This window comes from Megalobrama amblycephala, linkage group LG19 (genome assembly GCF_018812025.1).
Source record: "Megalobrama amblycephala isolate DHTTF-2021 linkage group LG19, ASM1881202v1, whole genome shotgun sequence".
Taxonomy (NCBI): Eukaryota; Metazoa; Chordata; class Actinopteri; order Cypriniformes; family Xenocyprididae; genus Megalobrama; species Megalobrama amblycephala.
In genome coordinates this window covers 2,637,422-2,652,641 of record NC_063062.1, presented here as the reverse complement: position 1 = coordinate 2,652,641, position 15,220 = coordinate 2,637,422, and the positions used below count along the sequence as shown (strand labels likewise).

Sequence of the window (15,220 nt, the reverse complement as noted above, 5' to 3'; positions counted from 1 at the left end):
CCACTGTGTTCACGAAGCTGGACCTCCGCAGCGTGTACAACCTCATCCGGATACGTGAGGGGGACGAGTGGAAGACCACCTTCATTACTCCTACTGGTCACTATGAGTACCTTGTGATGCCGTATGGCCTGGTCAACGCCCCCTCCGTATTCCAGGACTTCATACACGAGGTGCTCCGGGAGTTTCTCCATCGCTTCGTCCTAGTCTACATCGACGACATACTCATCTACTCCCGGAGCCAGGCCGAACATCGCCGACACGTTGCAGAGGTCCTCACACGACTTCGCCAGTTCCATCTATTCCTCAAAGCAGAAAAGTGTCCATTCCATCAACCCACCGTCTCATTCCTTGGATACATCATTGACCACAGTGGCATCCGGATGGACGAGAGGAAGGTGGAATCCATCACCAACTGGCCAGAACCCACTACCATTAAAGAGTTGCAACGCTTCCTTGGATTCTCAAACTTCTACCGTTGGTTTATCAAAGATTACAGCTCCATCACCCATCCACTCACCAGCCTTCTCCGAAATAAGCCCAAGTCTCTGTCCTGGAACCCAGCAGCCACCAACGCCTTCAATCGCCTCAAGGAAGCCTTCACCACCGCTCCCTTACTCGTTCACCCCGATCCAGAACAGCCCTTCATTGTAGAGGTGGACGCCTCTACCACCGGAGTGGGAGCGGTGTTGTTGCAGCAGCAGGGGACGCCAAGTAGACTCCATCCATGCGCCGCCTTCTCCCGCAAGCTCATCCCGGCGGAAGTCAACTACTCCATCGGTGACAGGGAACTCCTAGCAGTTAAGCTTGCCTTGGAAGAGTGGAGGCATTGGTTGGAGGGAGCCAAACATGCGTTCCTGGTTCTAACAGACCACAAAAATCTGGAGTATCTTCGTTCTGCCAAAAGGTTAAACCCAAGACAAGCCCGTTGGGCCATGTTCTTCTCCCGATTCAACTACACCATCTCCTATCGACCAGGCTCGAAGAACACCAAAGCCGACGCTCTCTCCCGTCTCCATGCTCCCGAAGAAAAGACAGAAGAACCTGAGCCTATCATCCTGAGCTCACTTATTGTAAACCCCATCACTTGGTCAGAGGAGACCATTCCCTCCTCCAATGCCTCCACTAACCCTCCGCCGGGCTGTCCACCTGGCTTGCTCTACATCACCCGGACACGACGCACTCCCACCATCCACTCAGCTCACACGTCACTAGGCACTGGTCACCCGGGGGTCAATGAAACCCTCTCGTTGCTGAAAGAACGCTTCTGGTGGCCAGGGATGGCAGCTAATGTCAGAAGGTATGTGCAGGGCTGTCGGGAGTGCGCCATCTCCAAAAGTCCTCGTCATCTGCCAGCTGGGAAACTCCTTCCTCTGCCCGTTCCCAACCGACCATGGTCACACTTAGGAGTGGATTTCATAACTGACCTCCCCGTTTCTGATGGAAATACCTGCATCCTAGTCATCATAGACCATTTCTCCAAATCTTGTCGTCTCATTCCACTACGAGGATTGCCCACTGCCATGGAAACCGCAGAAATGCTCTTCAACCACGTGTTCAGGTATTTCAGAATACCAGAGGACATTGTATCAGACAGAGGACCCCAGTTCATCTCCAGAGTATGGAAGGCATTCCACTCCCTCCTAGGTGTGGCTGTCAGCCTAACTTCGGGATACCATCCGCAGTCGAACGGGCAGACGGAAAGGAAGGTCCAGGAGATCGGCCGCTTCCTCCGTACCTTCTGTCATGACCACCAGGACTCTTGGAACCAGTTCCTGGGTTGGGCCGAGTACGCCCAGAACTCTCTCCGGCAGTCGACTACAGGACTCACACCATTCCAGTGCGTACTCGGCTACCAACTCCCACTGTTCCCCTGGACCGGGGAACCCTCTAACTTTCCGGCAGTGGATTACTGGTTCCGAGAGAGCGAGAGGGTCTGGGACTCAGCTCACCACCAGCTGCAACGAGCCCTGCGCAGACGTAGCCCGGTCAGAAGGTATGGCTGTCTACTCGGGACATCAGACTGCGTCTGCCCTGCAAGAAGCTGAGTCCCAGGTTCATTGGCCCATTTCCCATCATCAAGCAGGTCAACCCGGTCACTTACCAACTTCAGCTGCCACAAGGGTACCGCATTCACTCCACTTTCCACGTTTCACTCCTTAAACATTACCACCCTTCTGCTCTCTCCACAGGACCTGACGTGACTCTTGCCGAACCCCCCCTTCCACTCATCCTGGAAGACGGCGCGGCATACGAGGTTCATGAGATTTTGGACTCCCTGGCATCGTGGTGGTCAGCTGGAGTACTTGGTCGACTGGGAAGGATACGGCCCCGAGGAACGCTCCTGGGTCCCAAGAAACGACATCCTTGATCCCAACTTACTTCAAACTTTCCACGACAGTCACCCTGATAGACCGGCACTGCGGGGAAGAGGACGACCACCACAGCTTCGGGGTCCTCGGCCCTCAGGAGCGGGCCGTGGAGGGGGGGGTACTGTCACAGACAGGTTCCAACATCAACCAATCCCAGCGCACACCATCCCCAGAGTACTGATCACCGCCACCTGCACCTCATCACCGCACTCATCAGCAGCACCATAAAGAGCACACACACACAGCACTCCATGTCCGGTCTCGTTCGCATATACTCACGTAAATGCTTACCTCAAGGACTCCTCACTCCATACTTACCTGTCTCCAGCGTGTCTCCTTCCCTCTGTGTGCCTCGTCTACTGTGTGTGAGTGCTCCAGTCAGCTCCAGTCACCTCCAGCGATCTCCAAGCTCCAGCGTGTTCACAGATCTCCGTATCTGAAGGGAAAAGGACAGTAACTATCTCCATTATTATCATCTAAACATCCATTGATTCACCTCTGCTTACCTGTTTCATGCTCCTTGCTCTACTGGTGTCAATAAACAACAAGTTACCTGTTTACATCTGTGTCTGCCTCCTGTGTACCGTAACAAGTGAAGCCAAAAAGTGTTGCCCTTTGTTTACATTGTAGCAACAAAATAAAACTTATAATTGTAACTGTTAATAGATAACAACAACAAATAATGAAACTTACTTACATGTTGTGATCCATAAACAAATGATTGTCCTGACAAAGTAGGAACCGCTACATCTTTTAGAAGAATCTTGTGCATAGCGGGCAATGTACTCTCTTAGGTTCTAGAAGCTGTCCTCTGTAAAATGTGCAGCACACAGATAAACTTTGGGATTATAATGTTCAGAAAAAGTGTTAAAAATTAATATGAAGCACTGTTTTCTAGGGCTGCCCCCTAATAGTCGACTAACTGTTAGTCGACGAGAAGAGGCTTAGTCAACCAAAATTTTATTAGTCCCTTAGTTGCAGGGGAAAAAATCCACAGGAAGTGGCAAAGGTCTGTGTCTGTGAGGGACAGATTGTTAACAGCTGGTCTATGTGGTAATTACAGTACATCAGGCAGGACATCCAAATTATCTGAAACATTTAAGTAGTAGCAACTTTACATGGCTGCTCGCTCTAACGTTAACCTAGAAAAATGTGGGCTATTCAAGTGTTTGTGCGGAGTGTGAAAGCTGAATACTATACTGCAGCTAACATGGAGGCGCTGGTGCAATCACTTGCATTTAAAATACTTAAAATACTATTTTTGGTCATACAGATAAGAGCAATACGTCTTTTGAATCTGTAAAGAGTCTACTTTTATTTGTGTGCAGTCACAAATAACAGCAAAACATTGTTCTTTTGTAAAATGATGAAAGCAACAGGGTGCGCTTTCTGCCCTCTCTCTCTGTGAACTTAAGCACGAAACCATGTAAACTTGCTTCACAGACATGAAAAATATATCTATAGAAAGCAAAATGTCTACTTTTATATGAACCAATTCAAGTGGAAAACAAATATTGTCAGGTTATTTAATCAAAATGAAATGTGCATATAGGCGCGTCCACTACTGCGGAGATGATTCAGCATCGCCAATTTCATCACTGCAGCCAAAAATACAGAAAACACTAGTTTATCAATTAATTATTGAAATGTTAAAGCAGTATCCTTTCTGTTTTTCCCCAATGCATTCATAATCATTACTTCTGCCAGTGCACTGTGGCTAGCTTAATGTGTGCGCTTCAATGCTGATTAGGATACTTAGGTATTAAAGGCTTATTATGATTTATATGTTTTTTTTTTTTTTTTTTAATAAACGTGCGATTAGTCGTGCATTCGTGCAGTCGATTAGTGTGCATTCATAAAGGTCACATCTGTATATCTGTACAGTAGGTAGTCAACCAAAATGCCTATTACTGCTGCGAGTAATGTCGCCGAGAGGCCGCATTTAAATGCAAACCAGCATTAAATGCAACCCAGTGACACGTGACACTTGATGCAAAAATACCACCAGGTATAAGGTTTCACTAGGTTGCTTTACAAGCCTAAAATACAGAAATGCCTTTTCATAATATGTCTCTTTTTCTGTTTTTGACATAGAGACTGAGTGGAGCAGCTGTAGGCAGTGACCTACAATATTTCGGAGTTGCTCTTCACTCTGCAGGGGATCTGACCTCAGACGCTCTCACTGATATAGTGGTGGGCTCTAGAGGTGCAGTTACAGTACTAAGGCAAGTGTGTGTGCTTGCATGTGTTTATATATTTTGCAGCTTATTCTTGCCAACTTAGTAAAGAAAATGCCATGTAAAGACCAATCACAGTTCATTTTACAGTTTTTTTTTTTCAACTGCTTACATACATTTTCAAAACTTTGCCTCTTTTTTTTTTCAAAACTTTACACACAAATCCAAGAATTGGACACACAAAATGCAAAATGCCTAACATATCTTGCAAAATGAAGCACTGCATTCAAAATATCACAAACACATCTCAAACGCAAACATTTATCTTAAGTTGCAAACATCTTTGTCATAATATTCTGTTTTTGTATATACACACAGTTATTCAAAACCTAAAGCTCTTCTTTCATGAGCTCTTATGTACATATCTGTACAAGACTGAAAGTAATTGGCAGAGAGATGTTGAAAAATTAATGGTAAACATGAAAGCAAGATTGAAACAAGTAAGGATTTTGTGTGTAAGCAGTTGAGAAAAAAAAAAAAAACTATAATTTTGTTTAGTGGTGGATAAGTAGAGGATGCCACAATAATAAGCGGATAAGTAATACAGTGATACTGTATTTGAATTCAAACTATTTAATATTCAGTTTGACAATACTAAAGAAATATGTGAAAAGTGTATGTAGTCTTTCCTGGCAGACTGATAACAACCTCTGCATGTTGACTCCCGGAACGTGCATGGTGATTTGAAGGATGGCTGGAAAGTAGCCTTTGTTTTGCTTTCTTCATTCTGCATATTTTGAAGGAAGCATCACGTAAATCACCCACAATCCTTTGCACACATTACAATTCATGGAAAATAATTTGTGGAAAATGAGTCTGCACTGATCCGTCTGGTTTCTTTATGGAATGCAGGGCAAGATCTTTTTGGAGATTTAGTTCTTATTGTTTCTTTTGTTTTGTTGTAACTGAATCACATGATGCATTTTTTTAAAGAAAAAAAAAAAAGAAATTTCACAATTACCTAAGTATTTAGACCCTTTGATGCTGAAAATTTGGCTCAGGTGCATTCCATTTAGAATCTTCTTAGAGATGTTTTTGCACTTTACCTGGAGTCCATTCATTTGACATTTGGGCATTTGGAAAGGCACACACCTATATACAGTGGGTATGGAAAGTATTCAGACCCCCTTAAATTTTTCACTCTTTGTTATATTGCAGCCATTTGCTAAAATCATTTTAGTTCAATTTTTCCTCATTAATGTACACACAGCACCCCATATTGACAGAAAAACACAGAATTGTTGACATTTTTGCAAATTTATTAAAAAAGAAAAACTGAAATGAGGTCTAACAGGTGAAAACGCATATCAAAGCAAAAGCAAGACATGAGATCAATGGAATTTCCTGCAAAGCTCAGAGTAGAGGTCTGCATGGGCTTTAAACTGAAGCCCGAACCTGGCCCATACTCTTAAACTTTAAGCCGAACCTGACCCGAACCTGAAATGTGTCACTGTATAGAGATGTACCTGTATTCTTGCCATAAGCCACAGCTTTGTAAGACCTACAGTTCACGTAACTGCTGAGCTATTTTTTGGTTGAAACTACAAGGCCATATCATACAAGGTTTAAAACATTTAAATAGACACATCAAGTGGTAGAAAATGTGTATGATTGTATTGATGTAGTATGATGTAGTGTCTTAGTTGATAGCAGCCTACTTTTGACAAAGCTGGTTTCTGAGAGACACGAGAGAAATGCGGCTGTTTGATTTACGAACGCGCTGTGCTCATTTCATTCATAGAGTTTTCACTCATTTAGGTATCATATCGTCTATCATATCATCTCTCAAGGTTTAAAATATTTAAATATACATATCAAATAGTAGATTTATGTAGCCTATAATTTTGTGCTATTCCCCGGCTCACATTTTATCCAACAAACACGATGAGTGACTTTGACTGATTAATTTTTTCTTAGTTATAAACCCGAAGATATTTATGAAACATTGACCCAAACCCGACCCGAAACCAACAAGTTCTTCAGGACCTGACGGGTAGCAGACCTCTAGCTCAGAGACAGGATTGTGTCAAGGCACAGATATAAGCAATGCTAAAAATTTCTGTTGCATTGGTTCCCAAAAGCAAAGTGGCCTCCCTAATTCTTAATTGGAAGAAGTTTTGGAACAAATTGAACTCTTCTGAGAGTTGGCCATCCAGTCATACTGAGCAGTCAGGGGAGAAGAGGATTAGTACACACTGTAGGGGTATTTTTCATCTGGGCAACTGGTCAGGGTGGAAGGAAAGCTGAAAAATACAGAGATATCCTTAATTAAAAACAGGTTTAAAGTGCTCAAGACATCTGACTGGGCCAGACTTTCCAAAAGGAAAAAGACCCTAAACATACAGCCAAGACAAGACTTGATTCAGGACATCTCAGTGGATGCCTTTGAGTGGCCCAGCCAGAGCCCAAATTTAAACATGATCAAACACCTCTAGAGAGACCTGAAAATGGCTGTCCATTAAAGGTTGCATCCAACCTGACAGAGCTTGAGAGGATCTGCAGAGAAGAATGGCAAAAAATTCTCAAGTCCAGGTGTGCAAAGCCTGTTGCATCATACCCAAAAAGTAATTACAACCAAGTGTGTTTCAACTATGTACTGAGTGAAGGGTCTTAATATTTATGTTCATGTGCTTTTTGGGTTTTTTTTTTTTTTTTTTTTTAATAAATTTGCCAATTTATAACAAATCTGGTTTTTGCCATTATGGGATATGGAGTGTAGACTGATTTGAAAAAATAAATAAATAAATAAAAATAAATAAAGCATTTTAGCATAAGGCTGCCAAAATGAATGAAAGTCTAAATACTTTCTGTATGTGGAAAATAACTCAGAGTGGTCAATTGTCTTATGAAGTTGTGAGTCAAAAAGTCCCATTCATTTTGTATCCCATTTTAACAGGACTCAGCCTGTCATGTGTTTGCCCATAAATGTCACTATTGACCCACCAATCATCCATCAGAAATTCTTTCATTGCTCCGCCCCCCTCGGTCTCAACACCCCTGTTGCCACAGTTACAATCTGTATCACATTAAAAGAGATTGTCAAGGGTGATGTACAAGGTAAGTTAGTCAGATATAGAGATAAAATATTAAACAAATGAAGAATCAGTTTGACCAGAATTATTCTTGCATACCATTGGTTCAGATCCTCTTGGTGCTGTGGTATCAGTGACTCTGGAGCTGGACCCTTTGGCCAGAGTCCCTCGGCTGTTATTTGGTTCCAGATCAGCCTCATTTCTCTGGACCCCCAACAGCAACTTGAGCAGCATTACCACTGTCTGCACTACTCTGTCCATCATCATCCCGGTTAGTGTGAAACAGACACAAAATATGTTTCCTTATAAGTAAGTCACTTCGACATGGTTTCTTACACTAGGGGTACAGGCCCGGATTAACACAGTGTAGTGCCCTAGGGTGACCACATTTGAAGTACCCCCCCCCCCCCCCCCCCCATACAATTTATATGCTAGTGATGAACATGTCATACTAAATATCTTTATTTCCATCATAAAAGGCATATATGAGGACTACATGCAAAACCATATGTTAAAAAAAAACAAATAAGCAAGCCCAAGAAAAACTGTTGCAAGCAACCAGCAAAAAACACACACTGAACTTTACAAGCATCTAAGCAACCATCTAAAAGCCAATCGACAACAGCGTCACATATTTGCCGAGAAATAATGGTAAATAAATCTTACCTTAGCAGAAAATCTTTTTTCTAGAATTTGTGCATGCAAAATCGTTAATTCTGCCTTAACGTGCTATTGGAATTATCATAATTACGAGCTTCATAGGTAAAAAAATTGCACATGAACATTTACATATATGTGTAATCATTTGAAGCGTATTGTATGTTTTATACACAGCGAAAATTGCCTGCATTTGACCGAGATTACAGAATCGTCAGCCACCGACGATAACACTGTGATGGTTGTAAGTGCATGGGACTCTACATAGGCCTATAATTTTGGTTTTAATAAGATTTTCCAAATAAATAGGCAAGAATAAACCTGGTGTCCTCCATGCAGTGGCATGCACAGACCTCCGCGAGGGCAGGGGCGAAATCGCGTTCTGGGGGAGGAGAAATGGGAACGCGGGGGCACCGCGATGTAGAGACCTACATCGGATGAGACGGATTTTTCAGTCCAGCGCCCGCTCTCGCAGGATTCAGTCCCGCTCTTTTATGCGTTTTGAGTGGTAAGCGTTTTGAGTGGTAAGAGTATTCTAACATGAACACCTGATTGTGTTGCGTCTCCATTGCGTGTCAGAAATCAACAGATATGTCTGTGATTGGCTTCATTGCTCAACACTGCAAACAACAGTTATAAATAGAATCTCGCATGCTTGCGACTGTAAATCATTTTTATTTTATTTTAGTTGTTCTTGTTGCTTTTTTGCAATATATGAATAAAAATTAGTAGTTTTTAGATATTTTATGTTTAAATATTTCTATTTTGCGGGAGTACCGCGAATCATTTGATTCTCCCGCAACCCGCACATGAGTAGCTAGTGTCCGCAAAGGGCACTTTCACTTTTGCGATCAAAGGGGCAGGGCTCTTTATATTCTCTCTGTATATATTGTAACTGTTAATTTTGTATCCGTATCTTTCCAGCCAAATAATATATATATACAAAACATGATTTTTTAAAAACGTCTAGTCATTATCTTAATCACTTGGTGCCCCCCTATTGGCTGGTGCCTCAGGGCACTCGCCCAATCCCGTCTATGGATAATCTGGCCCTGTAGGGGTAGCATTGGAAGCCCCAAACACCTCTGATACGTTGAGGCCAATGAGAATTTGCAAGTGGAATTTGCATGGCACTCCCCTGGACATACATCTGATTTGTTCTTCAGAGCGGAGCAAGTGTCATCTCTAGACAAACTCTTTTCCTTCACCTCTGGAAGAAGCGAGTTGCTGGTGTTACAGTACATTTCAGTGGTCTGTCTCCAAGCAGTGCACAGAGTTCCCCCGGGGGGCTTTAGCAACATAAGAGAGCAGCTTTTTTTCCTCTAAAAGAGCAAGCACAGACAGAGAGCATCTTTACAAAGTTTGTACATTGGCAACATTGTGTTCAGGACTCTCTTTTCTGATAAGTGTCACCCCAGTTGCTCGTCCCGATCCTTCTGCAGTGTGCAAAGCTTTGGCGGCTAGCTCTGAGGGTGATATGAGGGCAATGCCAGTGTTTCTGCCTGAGCAATACCATGGGCCTCCCGTTTCTCGTCTTGAACAGTGCCCCCGGTGGAGTTCCCAAATGACTTTGACTGCGTAACATTTCACACCTGATTTCTCATTCGGGGCTCTGGATGAGGACAAACTATCGATAGCAGCTTCGGAGGCCAGGATTGTGCCTTCCAACACTGAGGACTCAGCTGGACTCCCACCCTTGGGTGCAGTAGCTCAGTCTGAGTCTGATGCAGAGTTGGCAGCCATGTTTGCCTGGCGCACCACGAACATCAGGCTGGAGTGGAATCCTCCGCCATGTTCCTAGCATTTGCGGCTAGATGATTAGTATCTGAGGTCGGAATAGGACTTACAGCCACACCCCTCCCCAGTGCCTTTCTTCCCGGAATGGAACCTGGGTGTTCTCTTTGATACCAATCTTTCATTTGAAAGCCATATTTCTAGCATATGTAAAACAACATTATTCCATCTTAAAATAATATCTTAACTACAACATATGCTCTCAATGACAAATGTGGAACAGTTCGTTCATACATTTATGACCTCAAGGCTAGATTAGGTCAGCCGGGAACCGGGAACACTTCCTATAGCATCCAATGTACTCGTTACATCAGAAGAAGAATGGCATCTACACTAATATTAGTCTCTCTGTTTATCCCGAGGTCTATCGTAGTCAATTGGATCTGGGCCATATCCAGATCAGGTAAAGGACCTGTGCCTAGACACAACTACGCATCCCTGAAGTTTCAGCTGAAATTGTGTCATTGACTGACCCCCCCGACTGATCCTGGTTTCTCCCAAAGTGTTTTTCTCCATTTTTTTTGTCACCTGTTGGAGTTTGGGTTCCTTGCCGCTGTCGCCTTTTGGCTTGCTTCGTTGAGGACACTTGATATTCAACGTTTTTGATCTACAGTAGGTGGCCATCCAAAACGGTGTTTCTACCGCCGCGCGTGCCGCCGCGTCGCAAAGTGCATTTGCAGCTTTTGACCGCTGAGTGCCGCTTTAACCACATGTTATCCAACAAATGCATCAAAGCACATTTATCTTTATGCAAAATGTCAATTTTCTCACATATTAGGCCTATATTTATCACAAATACATTTGTTATTTATATTTTAAACTCCTTTAATAAAACAGCATGCATTTTGACACGCACATACTTTGTTATTCGTTACCTGTCCTTTATTTGACAGATAACTACTTAGGAAAAATATATCTGTTTGGGACTGATTAAGGAATTGTTGCGTGTTTCATGAATTACATCCTTTATTTTAGTAAAACGTGAGTCACTGAATAATTTCGCTCCCATTATTAAGGCACCATTTAGCTAAATCATTGCAACTAAAAAGAATGAACGGATTAATAAAACGTCATAAAAAAAACTGCAACTCCTGCAGCCGCATTTAAATGCAGGAGTGTATTCTATTCCTTAAAATATCAAATATCAAATTCAGAAACAACACATTCCAGCGGATATATCGCCTCTTATTTAAAACAGACCTACGAATTTATCGAATTGAGATATTTCTTTCTTTTTAGGTAGGCTACAATTATTCGCTAAGTTTAAGTTCACTTTTGAGACGTGTCAGATTCTCGCAGAGAGACAGCTGAAAGCACACCCTGTTTTTTATTTTATTTTATTTTATTTTTCAAAAGTACAAGGTTTTGTTGTTATTGTGAGCGTACACAAATAAAAGTAGACCATTTGTAGTCTTGCATCAATCTGTAGGCTATCGCCAAAAATGACGGAAGGCCTATTTTAAGTTGTTTCAGCTGTCATGAGGGCTGAGGGGTGTCCCGTACGCCCATGATGTAATCGTTTACAAAGGGTTCATGTTACTACTGTATGATTATCAGACAATTTTAATGTGTTAATGTTTCAACTATATTGTGCAATTATAGCTATGCAACAATCTGATAAACTGCAATTGTGCAGTTTGTATCCATTAACACGCTCATAAACATTACAAAAAGAAATGTCATGCCATAAGCTACACAATTACGAACAAAAAAAACGTTGATATCCCAATAATCAACATTTTGTTATTCAACAAGTGCGAGGCTATTAAGATAAAAAGTTTCTGCTATAGATAGTTTGCACCTAACCTGACTCCACAATGGGCTACACAATGCATATGAATATTTTATAGGCCTATTTGTATTTTGACTGCAGTTAAGAGCAAAATGACGAGAACATGTTTAATATTGGAAGTTTAAGATTGTTTATTAAATATTCTTACTTTATGCAAAACATATAGGCATCTGTACTATAACATCATAACATAAATTATTATAGTTCAAATGAACCGTACAAACTAAAATAAAAATGTTAAAGAAAAACAAAGAAAAACAACAAACCGATTGTGTTCCATTTATGTATCAATGTATAATGCTCAAATTATCTTGTGTGTATAAAAAGCACTCACCCAACCTAACAGTGCTTGCTCTGCAACACTTGTCAAGTTTGAGATGGGGGAAGGGCGCTTTGTTTAAAATGTTTGTCATCAAAGCCATTAATCCAGAGGGCGGGAGACTCAAAATATTAGCCTGAGCTATGCGCGTGACAGACCTTTTTGCAATCTTAGTGCTTTTTGTTAATTTTAACATCCTGATCTGATCATATGAAATAAGCTGACGAAATACACAATTGTTAGACTCTGTTATGAGTAGGCCTATTTGCAGTAAGTTTCTTTGTTTGTGTTATGGGGATTTGCAGAAGTTCCGAATGGGATCAACCCTCCCCCCGCGCGTTTGCCAGTGTCTGCTGCTGCCGAGCAGAGTATGTGCGAAGTTTTGACTGGAGCGAGGAGGGATTTTTTAAAAGTCGGAGCGTCGTTTAAATTTGCAAGAAATATTATGAGTTTGGCGTGTATAGGAAAAAAAGGTTTGCACAATAAGCCACTACGCAAATTTGTGTCTAACTAGACCAGCTAAAATATATTGTTCGACCAAAAACATCTTATCAATTATTTAAGTAATAAAGACATGTAATAAAGTAATAAATAAATTTAATTAAAACAGAAAGACATCTATTGCTTTCTTAATTAAAGGCCGCGGAAACATGGTTTCGTTTGTTACGCAATCCATACCACACCCAACGTTCTTGGTTTTCTTCCTAATTATTAAATATAGGCAATTGGTTAATGAAACATTGATTGAAATTAAGATACAATTTCTACAAAACGAAATTCACTTTAAAGAAAGACTTACTATAAAACAAAACTTAATGAAGCGGTCAAACTTATGTCTGACCCGCTGCATGTCTCCCGACATTGCGCATCCGTCATGCTATTCACTTTTCATAATTAACATAGGTGAAATTTTAAAATAATAATAATAATAGGCAATAGCCCAATATTTAAATATAAATATGAAACTAAATCGGCTACATTTTTATCCCTCTGGCCGACGAAAGCGCCGGTGCGTTCTGATGGATTTTCTCCTCGTGACAGCTGAAACAACTTAAAACAGGCCTCCCTTCATTTTTGGCGATAGCCTACAGATTGATGCAAGACTACAAATGGTCTACTTTTATTTGTGTACGCTCACAATAACAACAAAACCTTGTACTTTTGACAAATAAAATAAAATAAAATAAAAAAAACAGGGTGCGCTTTCAGCTGTCTCTCTGCGAGAATCTGAAACGTCTCAAAAGTGAACTTAAAAGTGAACTCAGCGAATAATTGTACCTAAAAAGAAAGAAATATCTCAATTCGATAAGATATAGGTCTGTGTTAAATAAGAGGAGATATATCCGCTGGAACGCGTTGTTTCTGAAATCATGGCCAGTGCTCGTTGCTGCTGTTATTAGTTCTCTTGACGCTCGTGCACACGCTGCGTTTCACACAGACAATCAAACGTTTCGTTCTGGTAAAAGCACAAAACAAAATGCACACAACGTGTCCTTGCTCTTGATGTACAATCACTGATTAACACCTTTGGTTTTAATGAGTAAATTAGCCTAAATATTTATTCCTGCCGGTATTTTAGTCTGCGATATCAAAATCACTAAACATTACATAGCCTATATAGCCTAATAGCCCCCCCCCCCAAAAAAAAAAAAAATCAAGAACAATAGCAGTTAATAAGAATTATTGCTCTTAATGCGGTCTTAATGCTGGACCGTTCTCATTTCGCTCCGCATATGGAACTTTTTGGAAGCATATGGAAGTTTTCTTTTTTTTTTCTTTCGTTTTTTTTTTTTTTTTTTTTGCTAAGAGCAAACCAGAATGAAAATGTTACATTTTTAATCCGTGTGTGTATGCCCCTAATATATATATATATATGCCTATTAATGACTGTTTAATGACAATAGCATGCAGTAAGACTTTGTGTAAAGGTCTTTCTTTTAATTTTTGATGCATAGACTGTAGCCTAAGACTGTCCCATGTTTTGAAATTAACTCTCACTTCAAATTTTCTAATGGTTTTTAAGGATGTTAAAATGTTATATTATAATGTTATTGTCGTTTTACTTCGTCCTTTCATCTCCGTTTACAAACCGACATTTTATTATTACAGTCACTTTCCAATCCGTCCCTTTGCGCCACCTGGCGGTAGTTTTTTACGCGCGACTGAATTTCAGTTAACGCAACGGCCCTGCGGCGGCGGTATGCACGGCGGTAATACCCATTTTGGTTGTCCACCTACTGTACCTGCATTGACACCATTGTATGCAAACTGAACTGAGCTGGATAACAGGCAAATAATTTTGGCTGCACAGCAGCTCTAGAAGAAAATGGTGTCATTTTCCAGCTTTCTCCAGAGCTGATGTATAGATGAATTAACTAAATTAATAACTATTGATTTTTACAAAGGAATAAATCAATACTGAATTTACTTAAGCTGGAAAATGATACCATTTTCTTCTAGAGCTGCTTTAACACAATAAGCATTGTAAAAAGGGCTATATTAATAAACTTGACTTGATGGCCCCATCTCCTAAGGTGACCTCTTCGGCGACACTGTCGAGGATGTTGCCCACCAGTTCTCAGCAGTCCAGAAGCAGATGAAGGCGATTAAACAGATCCTCCCAGCCAGCAACCGCCACATGAGTGTAAGTATAGCGGAACAACATGTAAAGTTTTGGGAATAAAGGGGTAACAACCAGGAAAATAACAAATTATTTATACTGTAAGTATTTTAGAACTAAGGGGTTCTTATACTATTATGATAGACAACAATCTTATGTTTGGGAGCAATTTAGTGAGAAAGTGCACTGATTAAGTTGTTTCAAGGCAAGTAGAAATAACTATTACAATCTTTTTTAATACATGGGGAAATATACTTTTGTTTCATGTAGTTACAGGGTAAGTATGACATTACGGGCTGTAAATTAAAGTGGTACTTGTTACACTTTTATATCATGTAGTTACAGGGCAAGTATGACATTGTGGGCTGTAAATTAAAGTGGTGCTTGTTACACTCTTATT

At 41.1% G+C, this 15,220-nt stretch overlaps 1 protein-coding gene and 1 long non-coding RNA gene across 4 annotated transcripts in view; both read left to right on the top strand.

The window, feature by feature from the left end:
• Positions 1 to 15,220, top strand: part of LOC125254848 (integrin alpha-X-like) — a 206,363-nt gene that overhangs the window by 147,098 nt on the left and 44,045 nt on the right. For all 3 annotated transcript variants that reach the window (XM_048169690.1, XM_048169689.1, XM_048169688.1), the window contains exons 15-17: positions 4,464 to 4,594; positions 7,503 to 7,663; positions 7,749 to 7,909. In XM_048169690.1, coding sequence (XP_048025647.1) covers positions 4,464 to 4,594; positions 7,503 to 7,663; positions 7,749 to 7,909 — 453 coding nt within the window. The remainder of the gene's footprint in view (positions 1 to 4,463; positions 4,595 to 7,502; positions 7,664 to 7,748; positions 7,910 to 15,220) is intronic.
• Positions 7,918 to 8,689, top strand: LOC125254850. Its single transcript, XR_007181764.1, has 3 exons — positions 7,918 to 8,289; positions 8,473 to 8,539; positions 8,635 to 8,689. It is a non-coding gene; the product is annotated as an uncharacterized LOC125254850 (long non-coding RNA).